Source organism: Haemorhous mexicanus, chromosome Z (genome assembly GCF_027477595.1).
Source record: "Haemorhous mexicanus isolate bHaeMex1 chromosome Z, bHaeMex1.pri, whole genome shotgun sequence".
Lineage (NCBI taxonomy): Eukaryota > Metazoa > Chordata > Aves > Passeriformes > Fringillidae > Haemorhous > Haemorhous mexicanus.
This window is the reverse complement of record NC_082381.1, coordinates 68,052,545-68,071,990: the sequence shown is the minus strand read 5'-3', so window position 1 is coordinate 68,071,990 and position 19,446 is coordinate 68,052,545. Positions and strand designations below refer to the sequence as shown.

At 41.0% G+C, this 19,446-nt stretch overlaps 2 protein-coding genes across 9 annotated transcripts in view; one reads left to right on the top strand and one right to left on the bottom strand.

Moving 5' to 3' along the window:
• Positions 1–12,682, top strand: part of MAST4 (microtubule associated serine/threonine kinase family member 4) — a 281,672-nt gene extending 268,990 nt beyond the window's left edge. For all 8 annotated transcript variants that reach the window (XM_059836511.1, XM_059836509.1, XM_059836508.1 and 5 more), the window contains 5 exons: positions 697–926; positions 2,685–2,807; positions 4,597–4,733; positions 5,365–5,546; positions 6,390–12,682. In XM_059836511.1, coding sequence (XP_059692494.1) covers positions 697–926; positions 2,685–2,807; positions 4,597–4,733; positions 5,365–5,546; positions 6,390–10,270 — 4,553 coding nt within the window. In that variant the 3' untranslated portion in view covers positions 10,271–12,682. The remainder of the gene's footprint in view (positions 1–696; positions 927–2,684; positions 2,808–4,596; positions 4,734–5,364; positions 5,547–6,389) is intronic.
• Positions 12,415–19,195, bottom strand: CD180 (CD180 molecule). Its single transcript, XM_059837005.1, is given in 8 exon segments — positions 12,415–12,510; positions 12,925–13,004; positions 14,458–14,743; positions 14,746–14,939; positions 14,942–15,565; positions 15,568–15,701; positions 15,703–15,831; positions 19,167–19,195. Coding segments are annotated over 8 exon segments (1,572 nt in total).
• Positions 19,196–19,446: the final 251 nt, after the last annotated feature.

The following is a 19,446-nucleotide window of genomic DNA, read 5'->3' as shown; positions in this document are numbered from 1 at the left end:
AGGATTGGTACTTTGCTTTCTTGTTGTTCAGAACTGAAGTCCAAACTGCTGCAATGTATTCACATTTGCACAAGCGTGAGCACATAGTGCATTCCATAAAATAAAACAAAGTTGGAATTGGTATTTTTGCGAGAAACTCTTGTGGTCTTTACATGATGTAGCAGAATGTAGCAATGGAGTCTTCTTACAAGCATTGAGTTACTGCCCTAGGTATCCAGTAGATATTGTGGTGTAATTGGAGTAGTCTTTATCTGTTTTTATATATAACTGAAGCCAAGAAAACAGCTAGCAATTTGTTAAGCATTGCTGGATTACTTGTGGAATGATTTTGGGTGTATTCATAATAATATTTGCTACTCTACTCTGATTTTCTTTTTGTCAGTGTTTGCTAGGAAAAGGCTGAGAATAGTTCTTGCAAAGATAGCAATGAGTGTGTTTCCTGTGCAAAAGGAAAGAGGAGTCTATATGTAACAAATTAAATAATGCATTAAATAATACAGTTTACACTCCAGGGAAAATAATCAAGTTCTAATATCTGGTTGTTGAACTTCTTATTCACTAATACGCACACCAGGTGAGGAGGAGGAGGAGAGGTTGTTTAGACAAATACAATGACATGTTTTAATACAAATATATCATTAAGCCAAACAAAATTTCTGTGTGCTCTGAGTGTAATAGGCAATTTATTTTTTCCAGACGTATTTGGTGTTTCTCCTTTGGGAAGTCCTATGTCTCCTCATTCCCTATCATCTGACCTTTCATCATCCCGAGATTCGTCTCCCAGCCGTGATTCATCAATTGCTGCTGCAAGTCCCCATCAGCCAATTGTAATTCACAGTTCAGGGAAAAAGTATGGCTTTACCATCCGAGCAATCAGGGTTTATGTGGGTGACAGCGATATCTACACTGTGCACCACATTGTTTGGGTAAGATAATACACGTTTTCTTGCTGATACGTGGCCACAGAATACTGTCATGATGGATTTGCTGTTTTGTACCTGTGGTATCTCTTTGTTAACAGTTACTGTGTAAATTACAATGATATGCCAAGCAGTTTTTCTCAGAAGGAAATTCTGCATATGTACAAGAGCAGTGTTGCCTGTAGGAAGGCAAAGCCATCTTTGGCAGAAGCATTATCTACATGTGGTGTTGAACTTCTGCAATTTCTCTTAACTTTTGGCAAGTTTGTCAGTTTTGAAAAATAGTGTCTTGAGTTCAGAGTATTATGTCTTAGAAAACCAAAAGCTTGGTGCTGACCCTCTTTGATGGGTTCAGGATTTGCAAATGTAGGAGATTTCAAAGAGAAATTGTTGAAAAATAGGTGGAGTTTATTAAACTACATCAATTAAGGGATTCGTGAAAGTCAGCACTGTTTTACAAGACACACATAAGCTGATCTCAAGCACTGATTTTCTGTTGTGTAGAAATTTGCAGATTGTTTGCAATTGTGAATACTTTTGAGATTTGTATGGCACAGGAAAAAGATTGACTGTCTTGAATAAATCATGTATTTTTCATCCTCTCTTCACTACATAGTGGGACAGAGGCTAAAGCAATTCTTTGGTTGTCAGCCTCCTTAACTGTAAAATAATTATATACTTAGGTACATATATATGCATTTTTAAAATAATTTATGTTAGTAACAAATTATAATTTTATATATGGTATAAATTACACATACATAAATAGTATATGTATATAAATACTATTTATTTATTATTTACTAATTATTTATTTATTTCAACTACCCTAAAAAAACCCCACAAATTTGCCAAAAGACTTCAAGTTTTTTGCACTGCTAGTTTTAAATACGTATGGTAGATTTTGAAGTAGCAGTGCTGATGTAGTGTAGTATTCATTTTTTATTCATATTATTTACCCCTTAGACCTATCAATCCATCAAGAACATTGAATCTGGAGAACTGGATACATTTGGTGGATAATTGAATAAATTTTAAAAAATTATTTCTTGCCCGTAGTGTAACATTACAGCAGTGAAAGGAAGGGGAAAAATGGTACATTGCAGAAAAAGTTATACCTTGGGGTTTTTTAAAGTATTGTAAGTTTGTTGTTCCGCTCTGTTTCCAGTGTAGTCTTCAGTATTGTCTGCATGACTTAAAATACTCATTTAAAAATATAATAAATTATTTAAACAACCTTTAAAATATTTTTCAATTCAGTTTGTTTTGGTCCTTTGTCACTTTTGTGCTGCACCAGCCCCTCTAATGGGAAGCCTGGTGAATTTGAACCAAACAGAAACAGTCCTTAACCATATGGTGGAGTTAATTTTTGTTGTGATTAGAGTACTGCATGTGACCTTCGCCTTAATTACATAGTGTTTCTCATTTTCAGATGATAAAAATCTTCACTTAATTCTGAAATTTTTTAGTGGGTAGTGAACCGCCCCTTCTTACCATGCATGAAAACTCCGTTTTACAGAGCTTACTTAATACCCATAGCAACCAGCAGTGTTCCAGTGAGCTTTGAAACCATTCCAGGCCCCATATAAAGTTTGAGTGAATAGGGGATACTCATATAAAGTTGAAGTAAGTAGAGGATGGTGAAAGAGCTGAAGGTATTTTTCTTCTTTTCTTCCTTTATATAACTTAGTATCTGTAAGTTTCTTCATTGCCAACTGGTTTGGGGTTCATTTTGTGTATATTCTCTTCCTCTCTCTTTTTCAGAATGTGGAAGAAGGAAGTGCAGCTTACCAAGCAGGTTTAAAAGCTGGAGACCTGATTACTCATATCAATGGAGAGCCAGTGCATGGTCTTGTTCATACAGAAGTCATTGAATTGTTGTTAAAGGTAATTTGGACAGCTGGGATACTAAAGTAATTGCTGTTTTCACCAGTGATGGTGGGGTTATGTTGGTTTTCTTGAGATTAGTTACTAGATTTTATTGTTCTTAAAAGTATAAACTCTAAGCTGCTCTTGCCATAGATCTGGAGATGGGCCAATAACTTTCCTGTATCTTGCTATGGTTTTAGTTTCTCTGCCATAGACTGACACTGTTGCAGAGATAGCTGAAGTAAATTCGAGGTAATGACACAAAGAGATGTCTCTATCTCTGAAAAAAATTGACCTTTTCAAGCATGTTATCGAATGCCTGCATCTTCCTCAGATAATTCAGGCTTTTGAAAATGATGATACCTCTCATTTTTCTTCTTTAAAAGTGAAATCAGTGAGGAAAAGTAAACACAAAGAATATTAAATATTTCCTTGCCTGCTATACAGGAGGTTGCCTTTCATATTAGGGCCCAAAAGGTTTTTGTCTCATGTATACCCGGGCATGTCTGACAGACCTTCTTCGATTAATGAAATTCTCATCTTGCAGCTGGACTTCCATGAATAATCTGTCACATTTTTCTCTTGTGGAGTTTTCTGAAGTCTGTCCTATTAGAAAGGCACAGTTTTTCCATGGAAACAAACAAACCACCAAACAAAAAGAAAAAAAAAACCTTTTATTTTCACTGTAGCTCATCATATCTCATTTTTCATGTAATCTTTCCAGTGTAAGCTAATGGTGGAGGTCAGAATTACTTTAGACAGCTATATATTTGCTTCCTACATTATTAACAATTTATGGTGTTATGTGCAGAGCTCAAAGTGAGTAGTCAGTTTTAAAAGAAGTCCAAAAAAAGCACTGGAAAGCAGTGAGGCGATGGGAAAATAGAAAAAGCTAAAGAAAGATGAAAAATAGACTTTTTCTTCAGTCTTTATTTTATTTCTCTGAAACCAGGAGGAATTTCCAAGTTTTCCAATTCTGAAGAAATATGTAAGAGAAAGTTCTGTGACCTAAGGCAGTCAGCTATGCACTCATTATCTATGTCAGATACAGAAAAAAAAACCATGACAACCTGCTCACTACTGAAAAGAGTAAATACAAAACAAGAGATCATTGTTTATCCATAACTTAGTTTGTTGGGCTGAATCATAAATTAATTTGGGCTGTTGCAATTTCTTTGAAAGGAAGTTCACTGTAGGGGTATACAGTGCTGAGCAGGAGCGACAGATTTTTAAAACATAAAATTAGCAGGAAAGGAAATACCTTTTTTTTTTTTTTTTTAGTCATCTCTTTGTGCAATCAGTGCTAAAAAGCTTAGGTTAATCATATACTTGTTAATCCTTTTGAACAAGATAAAAATGTGGTTTGGGATTGCCGATGAAGATTTCAATTTTCTCCTCTGTTTCATCATTGTAACAGTTGGTATCTTGAGATGGGAGTGGACCACTGTGCGCTTACAGCTGTTCTTTGTGGGAAAAGCAGTTTTTCCTGTAGAAGCTTCTATCTTGAAGTTTTCAGTCTTGGTTAATCCTCAGTGTCCTCCTGTCTAGCTGCAATTACTGGAATTACTCCTTGTCTTGGAGCTTGAATGGAGGAAGTTGGGAAATATGGCAGACTTTGAGGACTTCCCAACCCTCATTTACTAACTATGCATGGCAATGTCTGCATAGGGTTCCCTACAGAAACATCTCTTATCCTGGAGTTGATTCTCATTGCATTTGCATTCATGGTGTAAATTCAATATAAGGCAAGGTTGTCTTGTGTTGCTCGTATTACTCACACTTAAGGCATCTTCTTTCATTTTGGCAGAGTGGCAACAAAGTCTCAGTAATGACAACTCCTTTTGAAAACACTTCCATCAAGACAGGACCTGCCAGGCGGAACAGCTACAGGAGCCGAATGGTTAGGCGCAGTAAGAAGACTAAGAAGAAGGAGAGTTTAGAGAGGTGAGCAGTCCTTTGCTTTCACAGTGAAGGCATTTCTTTGCCTGTGTGTCTGTACATAACAATAAATTTAAAATATTAAGTGAATACAGTTTTTTCTCATCTTCTGTATTTCTACCTTCTTTCTGAGATTGTGGCCTTCCAAATCTTGTTTTGCCTAAACTAGATGAGCTAAAATAACCTCTAAAAATAGTGAATAACTGAGGTTGCATCTTAAATTGTCTTAACTACATCATTTTGCAGTTGTTTAATTAAACTTCTTATTGCTAGTGCTTATCAGTGGTTTTAATATGATACATTCATGTGTATTTTATAAATATGTTGCTAGTACCTTATAGATACTTCTTCAGTTTTGATAGGTTGCTAAATTTAGAAAATAAAGATTTATACTCATAAGGTCATAGATGTTCTTCTGAAATATAGTAAATTTTAGTATGAATAAAATTACAGTGTCTGTCCTACCTGTTAGTGAATCAGGATGTTTTCTAAACTTTCCAGTCTGCAGTGTGGTTTGCTTTCATGTAAAGATAGATTCACTATTCTCACGGTGTCAGCTTGCAAGAATTTTTCCTGTGGTAATAGTATCTTCTGTGCACCATAACTTATGTTTAATGCTGTGTTTTTCTCACACAAGGAGAAGATCTCTCTTTAAAAAGCTGGCAAAGCAACCCTCACCTCTTCTTCATACAAGCAGAAGCTTTTCCTGCCTGAACCGATCACTTTCTTCAGGGGAGAGCTTGCCTGGGTCTCCAACCCACAGCTTATCTCCTAGATCTCCTACCCCAAGCTACCGTTCTACTCCTGATTTTCCATCAGGTGGGTGTGAAGCAGTGGAGAGCAGAGGAAAAGGACTGAAAGAGTACTGCACATTTTGTGAGCCCCCACAGATCTGATATACTCTCCTAAGAGCAGTCAGCTCTGACAAGCATAATCATAGAACAACTGTTTTCTGTCTGGAAAAGGGAAACAGATTCCTGATGCAAAACAAAAGGTGTTTTTATGATACAGAAGCACCTAAAAAGCAATTGTCTCTTAAGTTTGTCCTAGTTTAAAGCTCAGTCCAGTGGCTGAAAGTTGAATAATAAAAACTCCCAATTTGCAGCAAAAGAGAGAATTTTGCCTAAGAGAGGCTACATGATAAAAGAGTGAAACCGAGATAAAAGTTGCTACATAATAGAACTAGGATGGCACTCATGAATGCAGATTTATTGCTGAAAAGATTAGCTGAGTGCTAAAATATGCATTTCTCTGACTCCTGAAGGCCTGCTCCTTTTCTCCTCTTTAACTTCTGTCTCAATTGTAGTGTGCACTGGAGTTGACTGCTATTGTACAATCCCTTGGCAAAGGTGAATTATCTGGAAAGCCTTGATCATTGCTTTGAAGTGTCAGAAAGCATTAGTTATTCTATTTAAGTAAAAGCGAGAAATAACTTAAAGGGGATGATGGAAGAGAGAGAAAGGGAGAAACAGCATATGTAATTGGAATTATCTAGGTTTTGCAGCCTAAAACCTTTTCCACTTAAAACCTTGCAGATTTTGGAACGTTGTAGCAGGAGACAGCATAGGGCTTTTTTTCTACTCCTCACTGAACATTTAGACAAGATAGAAAAAGTCTTGCTAATCTTATGTTTGTTTGCTTGGTTTTTTGTTCTTTTTGTAGGTACTAACTCTTCCCAGAGTAGCTCCCCTAGTTCCAGTGCTCCCAATTCTCCAGCTGGTTCAGGGCACATAAGACCCAGCACTCTTCATGGCTTGGGTCCCAAGCTTGGTGGGCAAAGATACAGATCAGGAAGGCGCAAATCAGCTGGCAGCATTCCCCTTTCTCCTCTCGCACGGACACCTTCTCCAACACCCCAGCCAACATCTCCTCAGAGATCTCCATCACCGTTGCTGGGACATTCGATTGGAAATACAAAAATAGCTCAGACTTTTCCTAGCAAAATGCACTCACCTCCAACTATTGTGAGGCATATTGTCAGGCCAAAGAGTGCAGAGCCACCAAGATCTCCACTGTTGAAGAGAGTCCAGTCTGAAGAGAAACTTGCTCCCTCTTACGGCAGTGATAAAAAACACTTATGTTCACGAAAACACAGTCTGGAAGTGACCCAGGAAGAAGTGAATAGAGAATTGTCTCAAAGAGAAGTAACTCTTCAGAGCTTGGAGGAGAATGTTTGTGATGTGCCATCACTCACACGAGTCAGGCCTGCAGAGCAGGGCTGCTTGAAACGACCCATCTCCCGAAAATTGGGTAGACAAGAATCCATTGATGAGCTAGACAGAGAGAAGCTGAAGGTCAAGGTAGTTATGAAAAAGCAAGATTTTCCTGAAAAAGCAAACGCCGCTATACACGAACCTAGCAGTGAACCAGAAAATCCCAATACCTTAAGACTGGAAGAAAAAGACAAAAAAGCATTCCAGAGGGTATTAGAAAGATCAAACCAGCTTGAAACAAAAATTTTTACTGTGGAGACCCAGTCAGCTGGTGGCATACTCAAAGACACCCTTCAAAAGAATGCAAACTTGAGATCAAATGATGGTGTTGCTTTAGATGGACAGATGTTGTGTCATGGGCTTCCCCCTAATGAACTCAGTCATATTTCTTATGACTCGAAAAGAATTTCCCCTTCATGTACCCTGCAAGATGTGCTACCTCAGTACTCTGACAAGATACTTAATGGAAAGGGAGAAAACACAGATAAAATTGTACCAACAAAAGAATTCATCAAATTTGAAAGATTAGATGGTAAACTTGCAAATATTGATTATCTCAGAAAGAAAATGTCTATTGAAGAAAAAGATGACAGTGTCTGTCCAGGGCTAAAACCTAAGATGACATCTAATGTTCATGAATGCCTTCAACTTAGTACAGGCAGACCTGTAAACATACAGCAGGACTCCACTGCAGTTGCAGATGGTAGAGCATTTATTGGTGGCGCACATGCTCCTCAGATGAACTCAGTTTCTTTTGTTCCTCTCAAGACCTTGAGTGGCCGAGCAGACATGAGTGTGGAAAAATCAGCCCTTATTTCTTCTGAAGCTCCTGTCAGAAAAAGTCCTTCAGAATATAAGCTTGATGGGAGGTCTGTTTCCTGTCTGAAGCCAATAGAAGGTACGCTAGACATTGCATTACTTTCTGGGCCACAGGCTTTGAAGAGTGAACTGCCTTTATGTGTGCTGCCAGAAGGACAGAGCACCAGCAGTGATGGGGGATCTCCTAAACCCCCAGTGCCACAAGGCAGTAGTGGGAAGGCAGAAATGGTCTCTCAGAAAGAGCAGTTGTTAAGCTACCCAAAATCTGGCAAAGTCAACATAGCAGAGCCTCAGGTTCTACAAGTCAGCAAGAGTTGTCCAAATCCACCACTCATCTCTGTGGCTACAGAAGCAGTGACAGAGAAAAAGGTTTCTAGTCTGGCCACTAAAGGCAGTATTTCTGTTGTTGAAGCCGTTCAGAAGAAAGATACCACCCCTTCAAAACAAAAGGACCATTCAATGGAGGTAAAGTCTTGTGTTGCTCAAAGTCAGAGTTTTAAAACTACTCAAGCATATTCCAAACCTGCTGCTGGCCAAAGCACTCCTGAAAAAGCTGTAGGAAAAGAGAAGCAAATACAGAAAGAGTTGCCTGTCAAACAGCCAGTATCCCAGAGAGGTTGTGAACCCATCCCTGCAAAGGTGGAAGTGATCAGGGAGTCATCTCTGAAGGTTTCTGTCTCAGATGTCCTGATAACAACCTGTTCCAAGAGCAATGAAAAAAATTGTGCTGATTTTGCCATTCCTCCTGAGATGCAAGGAAAAACGCAGTCAGCTGGCCCCAAGACACAACCTAAGGATGGCAGAGAATCACTGAAACAGTTAGGTAAAGATGACAGCAGTGTTTCTAAAAGTTTTATGGAAAGGGAAATAACCAAGCAGAAAGCTGAGTCTAAGAAAGTTGTCACAGAGACAAAAAGTGACACTCTTCCATCCAAATGGCCTGTGCAACCCTCAAGAGATTGTGATCATAAAATTGAGAAGTCTGCACTAGTTTCTTCTGTGCAGAAGGACAGTGCTAAAGATATGGGAAAGAAAGATCAGAAATCACTCACTGATATAAGGCTTCATGCTAGTGAGAGAGAGCAGTCCAGCCAAGTTCCTCGGCAGCAGCTTAACACTTCAGGCTCCCCTGCTGTGAAAGAGGCAGTAAGCAGACACAGCACTACAGAAGTTCATGGAGGCATTCAAGAACACTCAAAGCCTGCTGCCACCTGTGTGGAAAGCAGCAGTAATAAACCCAGGCCAGCCTCTGAAACAAGTTCCTCCAAGTCTAAGTCCTTGGATAAACAGGTACTGTCACAAAAACCATGTGCTCCAACCGTAAAAGAAAAAGAAATTGTTACTCAGTTGTCTGCCAGCTCCCGGAAGGATGGAAAGCATGCCAGTAAAAGTGTCCTAGATCACCTTTCTCCTGCTCCAGGCTCTTCAAGAAGAATGAACATTGAACATGTGCAGGCTGAAAGGCCTGTAGGTTTGGACCATGGCTCAGTCACCACCCTCCAAATGAGCAGCACAGCCCCTGACACCAAACCCAAATCCTCTGCTGTGGGCCCACTACCAGCAGGCCCAGAGAGTTCTAAGCAGATGCAAAAGCAAGAAGCAGCAGGCTTGGGGGAATCTGCTGATCAAAAGCAACTTCGTTTCAGTGAAAAACAAACCACTGCTCCAAAGTTTTCCACTGTGAAAGACTGTCTCTCACTGAACAGAGAGGCAGAGAGAAGTCCTAGTAATGAGATGATCGCTGCAGACAAAAGACCTGAAGGAAAAATATGCACTGACGCACTTTACATTCAGCTTGACAGTGGGAAAGTGGAGCCTACCCTTTGTCTCACAGCCTGTGATGTCAGAGGGAAAGGAGCAGAAAAGGCAACCACAAGTAGCAAAATCTCCCAAGATATAAAAGGGAAGGGACAAGTTAATCAGAAACAGCCAGAGGATGCAAACAAGCAGACTGCAATAAAACATCTGCCAGCTGCCAGTGGGCAAAGTTCTTGTCGTGTGGCTGCAACACCAGGGAAGCCACTGACTTGTTCATCCAATTTTTCTGAATGTAGACAGGAAGTATCTGTTTCATCTGTTTCAGCCAAAAGTGAAGCATCTTCAGCAAAGGTTAAACCAGGCTCATCAGAGCTTCCTGCAACTTGCAAGGAACTAAGTAAGAAAAGCACCTCTTCCACAGGGAGCAGTAAGGCAGAAATGACTAAGAGTGTTTCACTGATGGCCTTGCTCAGTGCCACTATTGTAGCAGAAGCCCACCACCCTGCTTCAAACCTTGGGGGGAAACCTGGAAATCAAGAAAAGCCTCTTTTCGTTAACACTGTGGATGTAAAGGGAAAAGATACTGTTGTGACTCAGCAGTCTGCTTCAAGAAAACAGAATGTAGGTAAAGATTTACCTAGGTCAGCAGCCACACCTGACCGCCCTAACGCACTTTCAGATGACAAAGACTCAGCTCGGCAGCGTCGAGGAAAGGAAGTTTCACGGAGCAGTGCTCACAAAAAAACGTGCTAACTCTTAAGACCTGGCAAGTGTGTATTCAACACTAGCTGAAACAATTTCAATATGTTGTACTGCCTTTAAACCAGCACTGTGTCGTGTCTTTGTGCGGCAAAGCTTTCATGTCACTGAAGAAACAATACAAGGGGATATGTAAAGAGAGGACTTTTTTTCAAAATGCCTTTCCAATTGTAACCGGTAAAACTGTTACCACAGAGTATTTGTACAAAAATACTTTACAGCCTAGAGCTGTTGAAAATACTTCTTCTGTAAATACTTAGCAATGTGTTTGGGGTTTGAATGTAGCATATATACCTTGCTGCTGGTTGCTTTGTTTACTCTTTCCCTTTTTAAGATAGTTGCTTTGCCAGTATTTGCCATACTCGAATATGAAACCAAATTACTAAAATTCAGAGCTGGCATGGACATGCACAAGCATTGGTCTGACTGGGAAAAAAAACAACAGGCCACATTTTTACTAACTAAAAATCCTAGATAGAGGCTAAAAATACGAGTACAGAATAATACAGTGACCTATTGTGAGTTTTTACTTGTATTTTTAATAATCTCATTTTAATAGTACTGTACTTGGCTGACTGCTTCACCAGATCTAACAGAAGAAGTAACTGCATCTCCCTGCTGCACAAAGTCTGAGTATAGTAGATGTCCTTAAAACAATGGGAAGACCACTTAATTATCAGGGCATCCCAGCAAGAGTTGTGTTCTCTGGTGAAATGATGGTTCTTGTCTTGTCTGTTGGGATTGTATTGTGTGACTTTCACCTCAGACAAGGCTGAAATTCTGAAGCACATGCCATGTGCTTAGTTTTTTGCTGCAATCCTCTCGAGTTCCTTGAGCTTTTTTAAATTCAGGCCCTTACAGTGTGAGGCTCAAGTATAAGCACATGACTGGTAGTACTAGTACGTTCATCCCTGTTCTTAATACATTAGAGAATAAGTATTATGGCATATAGGTCTGTTTAATTAGTGTCATACAGCTGGTAGCTGTTTTCTATTTTATGACAAGTAAGGTAAAAAGGAAAAATACATTTTGGTATCATATGCTCAGAAAAGTTTAGGCTATCTGACACATTTTCATACATAGCTGGGGCCTTATGTTGTAGACCTAACTTGCTGTTTTTAGCAAGTAATCCTGGGTTTCATATTCATTTTGAAATGCATTGAGTAGCTCCATACATTTCATAACATAATCTTTTTATTTGTATGCAAAAAAACTTCAATACTGTAATTAAAAAAGAAGCATTTTTTAACAAAGGAACTTGTTGGAGCTATTTGGTGCTAGAATGTTACTGTCTTTTTACTTTTGCTAAGCCTTATTTAAATTTTGTATACAGTGGAACGTGTAGACTTTGATCATTTTTGTGTGGAGTATTTAGCTTGTTTTGAAGGGATGAAAGGTAAAATTTGAAACATGTACAGAAGCACTACGAAATACCCTTGCAGGCGCATGGGTTTTAATAATTGGGGATCAATAGAATGGTCGTTTTGCTTATTTCTGTTTTCTGTAGCCACAGTAGAGCTAGGCCCCTACATTTTTCACCAGTGCTTATGGTTTGTCTTTCTGTCTCAAAAGCTAGAAAATTTTTTGTAAAAGCACAGTGTAATCTTGACTTGGAGACTTGAGTGACAACAGACAGTGTGCAGAATTCATTTCCCTCTGCTGAAAACTTTATTATACTTATTTGTTGAGTTGGATTACAGCAAACCTTTAAGGAAAATCCAGTATCACAAACAACTCCTGATTTTACATGTGGCACTAGAACATTAATACTGCCTTTGATGCATTCAGAAAGGAGCTAGTAAGCAGTGGATAATCATTTTTGAAAAGTCTTAAAAATAAAATGGTCTTGACATTTACAGTTCATCTGTGCTTTGGCAGTTAATACAAATGAATGCTAATGCACTTCAAAATAACATTTCTGTCTGGGAGATACTTCCTAGTTTACAGTCTCTGCATTTTTTCAGCTATCCTCTTGTTTCTTTTAAAACCCATCTAGCTTTTGTTTACAGTATACCTTTATGAATATTTTGTATTATCACTTCTGACAAATAAGTTCTTTGCATTTTGGAAGTGTAACAGTGCATAAGCTTGTGTTTATGTAGTAACTGTTTGTTGGTGTTTACCTTATAAGTGAGCTGTTAGAGATCCTCCTGCCTGTGTTCTTCTTGGTCAGTCTTAATGTGATTATAGATCTGATGTGTTCTTTTGTAGACTTCCTGCAGTAGATTTCTCAGCTAACAAAAAATTTAAAAGTTAAAAAAAAATCGTTAGGGTCTGTGCAATAAAGTGTTTGCAGTCTTATTTTCTCTGAGAAACTCCTTATGGATGTCATAATTGTTATATATTGAAAACAGTTATTTATACTTATGCAGTTGCATAAAATTGAAATAAAAATTCAGCATGAAATTGTTGTGTTAGCATTTTTTTCTTGAACTGCTTTCACTGCAGTAATGTAAGGCACATTCTGCTGTACTCAGAGGCTGGCGGTTCTGATGTTTTTTGGGGTCAGCTCAAAAAAAAAGGCATGTGCTGGTGGATGGTTTTGCATGAGGAAATGCACTCTGGTCTGGGGACAGAGGAGGCGTGCATGGCTGAGTATCTCATCTCAGGACATGTCTGGATCCTCTGCTCCACTGTTGGATAGGTACCTGTGGTGTGGTGGTGGATGACATAGCCTGATTGCTGGCTTCTATGGGCAGTAGCCTGTAATGTGACATTGAAATTCTTTCTGCAAAACACATGTAATCATTTATTATTATGAGAGAAACATATACTAAAGTACATACCTCTTAACTTTTCCACTGCTCCTAACTCTGCAGAGCTGCCCAGCAGTTGGGAATTTTATTCACATTTTATTATTGCGTTATTTTCTCTTCATTTTTCCTCTGTACAGCACTAAGTGCAGCAGTGTTACAGCATCACTTTTGCTGCTTTTCTCTCTGAAACATACAGGTGAGGGGATGTTGCAGTTCTCCCCCAACTTTTCCAGTTTGCTGCAGCCCACCAGAAGGCAGGTAGTCTTGAAGATGCGGTGTGCTGATGGGGGTGCTGGGTTGAGGAGAGAAGAGCAGGATCCAGCAGCTGAGGGAAGGCAAATGACAAGAGTTGAGGGTTGACTGTCTCGTGCCTCTGCCAGCTGTGCTATCCATGGCTGTGGACAGCATAGTTGTCTCTGTCAGGGGAGGCACAGCATCCTGCCTGCTTAGTGAGCCCCCAGAGTGTTGCGGGCCAGAGGAAGGGGGTGGTGTGTGGAGTTCGTGTTAAGGGGGAAGCTGGGAGAGATGGGTTATATCACTGTTATATCTGGCATGGCCTGTCATCTTTTTCACCTTGCCTGGGATAGGAATGCTTCCATGGTCTGAAGGGGAATGTGAGCTCCCTTCTTCAGCACTGAACTCTCAGTTTGCTGAACCCCCTTAGGCCCCTTATTGTAGTCTTTCATAGCCTGCAAGAGTTCACAGGGACATCCAGCTTGATTTGGATCAAAACTGAGAGGGCAGATCAGACGGAAGAGATTGAAGGACAGGAAGATACTAGAGGGTGTATGGATGTATGTCCCACTGCCTGCCTTGAGCTAGCAACAGTTTTTCTGTCCATTTACTGTATCTGTAGTATAGTAATTAATTAGAACTGACCAGATCAATCTTCCAGGTACCTGCCAAGGATGCATTTGAATTAACTCAGTGTAGGAATCGCAGAATGGTTTGGGCTGGAAGGGACCTTAGAGTTCCAACCACCATGGACAGGAAGCGATGCTAAAGGTTATAGTTCAAAAGGGAAAATTTGGGAGCATCAGGAGGAGCTGAGAAGACTGCAGAGTAAGAAGACAGTAACGGTGTAGTTGTGTTCTAGTACATATCAAGCCCTAAGAAATGCATATCTGAGGGGGAAGAGGATGTCCAAGGGATTCAGTAGGGAAAAATGTCTTCTCCTACCAGGGTAAAAGAATTCCAAATTCTAATTTGTTTGATATGGGAGGTATAGTATAGATTGTTTGGGAAGGGACCTCACCTGTTCTTTTTCCAGGTACAGTGGTTGTTTTGTTGTTTTGTGGGGGTTTTTTTGTTGTTGTTGTTGTTTTGGTTTTTGTTTTGTTTTGTTTTGTTTTTGCAGAGTGGGGTCCACTAGCTGGACACCTGGTACAATGTGCATTCTGTTATGGACACAAGGCAGATTGATACTCTTGAGACTTGAAAATGCATCTGTGCTAAATGCAGTAAATTTGTTGTAATTCAGATCAACATGCTGTAACTTCCTGAGGTTGTGAAATACTTGGTTACCTATTGATGTCAGTTCTCAGGATGGTAATATTAGCACCCCTAAACTGGATAGTTGTTGGAACAGTTTGTCCTTTGGCATGATCCCCAAATCAAAGTTATTTTGACTAAGGTCCAAGAACATGAGGTTTTTCAAGCCTTGAAAGACATGCTGAAAGCTAGTATTAATGTGGGATGAGGAAAGATCATCTCTAGCACTTGCTAGAGATGGAGATTTTGGAAAGGGCTCTCTAAGGTGTTGATATAGAGAGGAGTGAAGGGTAAGTCCAGCAGCTCTAGGCTAGCACTGTCCTAAATGAGCATTTCCTGGAGATGGAGGTGTGTGTTGTAGCTCAGATTCAGGTAACAAAGTCTGCTCAAAGCTCTCAGCACTTTGCTAGAGCATCAGAAATTTCAATGTGACTCTGACTTAAATCTAGATGTTGAAGCTTTGCCAGTTTCTCCGAATAGCCAGAGCCTGGCTGCAGAACCTGTGAGTTACCCTTGATGTGGAGGCAGGTGAGGGAGGCGAAGGCAGCAGAGCTGGTGTTGCAGAGCTGCTCAAAGCAGTTTGCACTGAGAACCATCTCCTCTAGCAAGCTCATGCCACTGATGCCAGGGGGCAGTGCATGGATGTGGGGCTGTGTTAGGTCCAACTTTTGAAGCCTGGTTAAGCTCTGAAATGTGTCAGCATTTAGTTTTCTAAGGTGCTGTAACTGCAGATAGAGATCCTTGACAGAGATACTACAGAGGCCTTGTAAAATATCTGAGCTTATGTAGGGCTCCTTTCCCACACCATAAAATGTTCCCAGCCAAAAGGGCTGAGCTGAGGAGTTCTGTATCCCCACCAGGACTCCAGGGATGTCAGCACAGCCCACTAAGTCCAAACTGTAGAAATACGACTGAAAAGATCCAGGTTCAATGTGTGTAATGTCATTGCCTTTAAGGATGAGAGTTACACTGCTGGTCTTCTGTGGAGCTTGGACATCCTGTGCTGTGATTGCTTGTATGTTATTCATTAGAAAATTGAGTGTTTGAGGTTTCGCGTGGGAAAGCTGGGAGGAAGCTGCAGCGAAGAGATGTGGATGCTGCCCAAGATGAAGATACCTAAGCTGCCAAGATTTGTCACTGGAATAAAGCACATACTTGTTATTCCTGTCTGTGTTAAGATGTTCCAGGGAACGTGGGCCAGCAAATGCTGTGTCAGACAGAAACATGAGAAGGTTTCTGGTCAGAATTACTGTTTTCAGCTGCCTGTTGCTGGGAAAGGCACCATCACACACCAAGCTCATCTGACACCTTGAGAAAACAATAGAAAACTGCATTAGTGGCCTGTCTCACAAACTCTCCTGGTAATGTGATTGCACAAGACTGCACCTCATATATGTTAAACTCCATTATCTGTTGCCCTCACCAGGGTAAAAGTGTCTCTTTCACTGATGCTTGCCTGGTACTTTAAAGTTCACATTTAATTACATGGTTCTGCTGAGAAGAAAAACCTGTCCTGAAATGATGGGTGTGAGGAGGCATTTGTGGGAGTCAGGAGACATGAGTTGTTTAATGTCTAACTTAATAGGAAAATCTCTTTTGCTATAAAAAAAGCCAGCCACTTCTAAGGGCCAAATATGTCTTCCTCCAGTTTTTAGGGAACGATATTGAAAACTAATGAAAATCTACTATGGTGACTTAGCTGTCACTACTGTCTTAGAAGTAGTAATATCTGGAAAATGCATATTTCACCCAATGGACTGTAAATGATTGTCCTTAGAGGAGAAGCCAAGATATTGCCCAAGTGGATCAGTCTCTGCTTAGCAAAAAAAAAAATCACCAGCTGCCTGAAGGTGCTGGTAGTGGTTTCCCTGTGAAGGCAGAAAGATACTGCTGTGGTGTGCTCCAGAAATCTCTGTCTCTGACAGGGACAGGGGTTTCACAATTGTGATGAGCAGATGTGAGGATGCTCCTTCCATACCTTGCTATGTCCAAGCAGAAAAGAGAATTCAGGTCAGAGAAATTGAATTCTGGAGGGAAGGGACCATATTGAAGCTGAAATTGAGGACTTCTGTTATGACAAATAGTCAAAGAAACCTCTCTCATTCCTAAACCTTCCCACATGTAGCTTTTATTTTCTGTAATCTGTGGAAAATACACAGTGAATTTGAAAAAGGTATGTACTGTGAATATAAATAGGAAAACACAGCATTTGGAAAATCCATCCCCCCCACCCAAACTAACACAACCCGCAAAATAACCCAAAGAGAATTGTGAATTATTTAAAATGCAGCAGCCAAAACCCTAGGAAGCCTCAGCACAGGCTTGCAATGCATAGCCCTGGGGTTTTGGGGAGTGTGTTTTTAAAAAGAATGCCTTGAATCTCTCTTGTATTAATTTGAAGTGTCTCATCGGCAGTGCTTTCTTATCAAAGTTAGCACATATGAGGATTGCTTACTCTTCTGGATTAATTATTAATCCTTAAAAAAGGATCCCCACAAGGTAGTTTTAAATTGTGAATGTCATGAGTCTTGTAACAAAACTTACTCTAAAAGAAGTCTTAAGTAAACCTTACAGAGAGGAAGCAGAAAAGAGCAGGTCTGGAAAATGTTTCTAGAAGGAATGTGGCCAAATTTAACTGGATATTAATTCAGTTACACACTGAAGTGAGGAGACAGCAGGAATGTTTAGCTCAGACTATACAAAGATCATGCCTGATATGCTAAGTCCTTAATATGTCTACAAAGGCTTTTCAGTTTTATGTGAAAATAAATCCATCTATTAAACAGAGAAGTCAATTCTGTGGATACCAGAGAAATTCATTGAGCATGCTTGACCTGCCTTTGCCTGCTGATTACATGAAAGTCAACCAGACCCAGGTTACTGCCACCCTGAAATGGCCTGCCATGCTGTTGAGGCGTGGGAATGCTCATGGCATTGCACTTGTCCCAGCTGCCAGCTGCAGTGGGGAGCACAGGCACAGCCAGTGCAGCGCCAGCTCCTCCACACCCACCTGCCCTCCCAAAGGACAGAGGCATGTCCTGTGCTGGGTGGTCCCAGGGCCAGCCTAGGAGGGGAACCCAGGGCTGTGTGGGAGCTGCAGCTCTGGCAATTCCCAGCCCCATAGCCATGCAGATGTTGATCTTGTGGGGAAACAAACACGTGTATGGCACAGCTGGCCATGAGCACTTTAATTTGACACAAAGCTAGTGTGCTAGTGGAAGAAAGCAGGGCAGCAGTTGTGTGTCCGGAGCAGAATGTGCTGGAGCCATGAGGCGTGGAGGACAGTGCAGGTGTGTGCCCTGCGGGTGGGAGCACGTGGTCTGCCGGGGTTTGTTGAGGTGCGTGTGTGTGGGCCCTGGGGAGCAGTGCATGGAGCTCAGGTCTTTCTGCTGGCACAGCTGTGAGTATTTGAGACTAAACCACGTCTCTGCCTGTCTCTGACTTAGAAGAGGCAGGTGGGCTGTGCCGGCACACAGTAGCCTCAGGAGAAAGGGAAGAGCAGTAGTGTTTGTTGCAAACCACAGTCTGGGTTTGGTGAACATTGTCTTCCTTTCCTTTAAGCACAAATCCTGTAACTGAAGGGTGCCAGGGAGTGTTGGGGAAGCAATGTGGACCTCCACTGTTGCAGAAAGTTCAGCCTGGCAGGCAGGGGCAGAGAGATGTCAGCAGCAGTGTGGTGGAGTGGGAGGAAGTGGAGAGGGGCTGTCACTACAAAATTCCCCATCTGGGTGGGAAGCACAGCTCCTCTATTGTCCAGCTCCCTCTGGCATGCTGGGTCCCAGCTGGAGTTCAGTGCCAGGCAGACAGCACACAGGGACAGCACCAGCAAGGAGGGATGAGCCAGTGCTGCCCTCGGCTGAGCCCCCTACGTGTAGATGTTTGGCATGACCCGGGGGCAGAAAGCCAGCCCAGTACCTGCTGTGATAACACTGGTGATAGCACACGGACTTGGGCCCAGCCTAGAAGCACTGATATGGTGTCAGTACCTACAAAACTGACAAAATACAGACCTAGAAAAGGTGGTGCTTTCAATACTAGTAAGCAAAGGAGAACCTATGGAGGTGACTGCTGCCACATGTAGTTTAGACAGATAAAAATAGTTTAACTGTTGCTGTAAAAGAGAAGAATGCCTATGTTTTGCCATTCAAATAAAAAAATGAGTAAGTAATCTCTCTCCATATGCTTCAGGGCGTGGAGTGGCTCTCCCAGTGAACTGAGGAGAAACTATCCCAAGGGGGATCCTGTTGTGCAACTCAGAGATTTTGAGATTTAATTCAATGAGGAATTTACTATTAGCCCCAGGTGTGCATTTCATAGGGCTGCCTTTCCCTGAATCAAAAGCCTTGCCTTTTTTTTTTCTGTTGTCTCCCACTTGGAATAGAAAAAAAATAGATAAAAGAAAAAAAGAGAAAAAAAGCAAAGATAAAAGAAAGCATTAAGGATAAGAAAAGCTTATTGGGTCAGTCTTTTCTCCTGCCCCTGGAAAAGCCCTGGTACTTTCTTACTATTCTCATGTGGTATTGCACACCAACCAAATAGCAAATAGAGATATTATCATATCCCCCCTGCGTATAAATTTCTGTATGAAGAGCAGAGTACAGGAGGTAAAATCCTTATACCTCTCCTCTGTCAATCTCTCTTACCTGTTAAACACCCCTGGGAAATTGACCATCCTTCAAGCTCTCTGTGGGTTGAAGTACAGTGCTGTTTTGAGGGGCTACCAAAGTCCCCATCCATGGTGGGAGAGCGTGTGAGGGTGCCCTGATGCACAGGTGTGAGGAGGTGGAGGGACAGTGGCTGATGTCCCTAAGCATATACCGAGACATCTGTCTTATTTCTCTGATAAAGACCTCTTGATTCCCCTAAGATAAATCTTGTGGGAACTGGAAACTTTCAGCAGGTAAGTGTTTACCCCCGATGTCT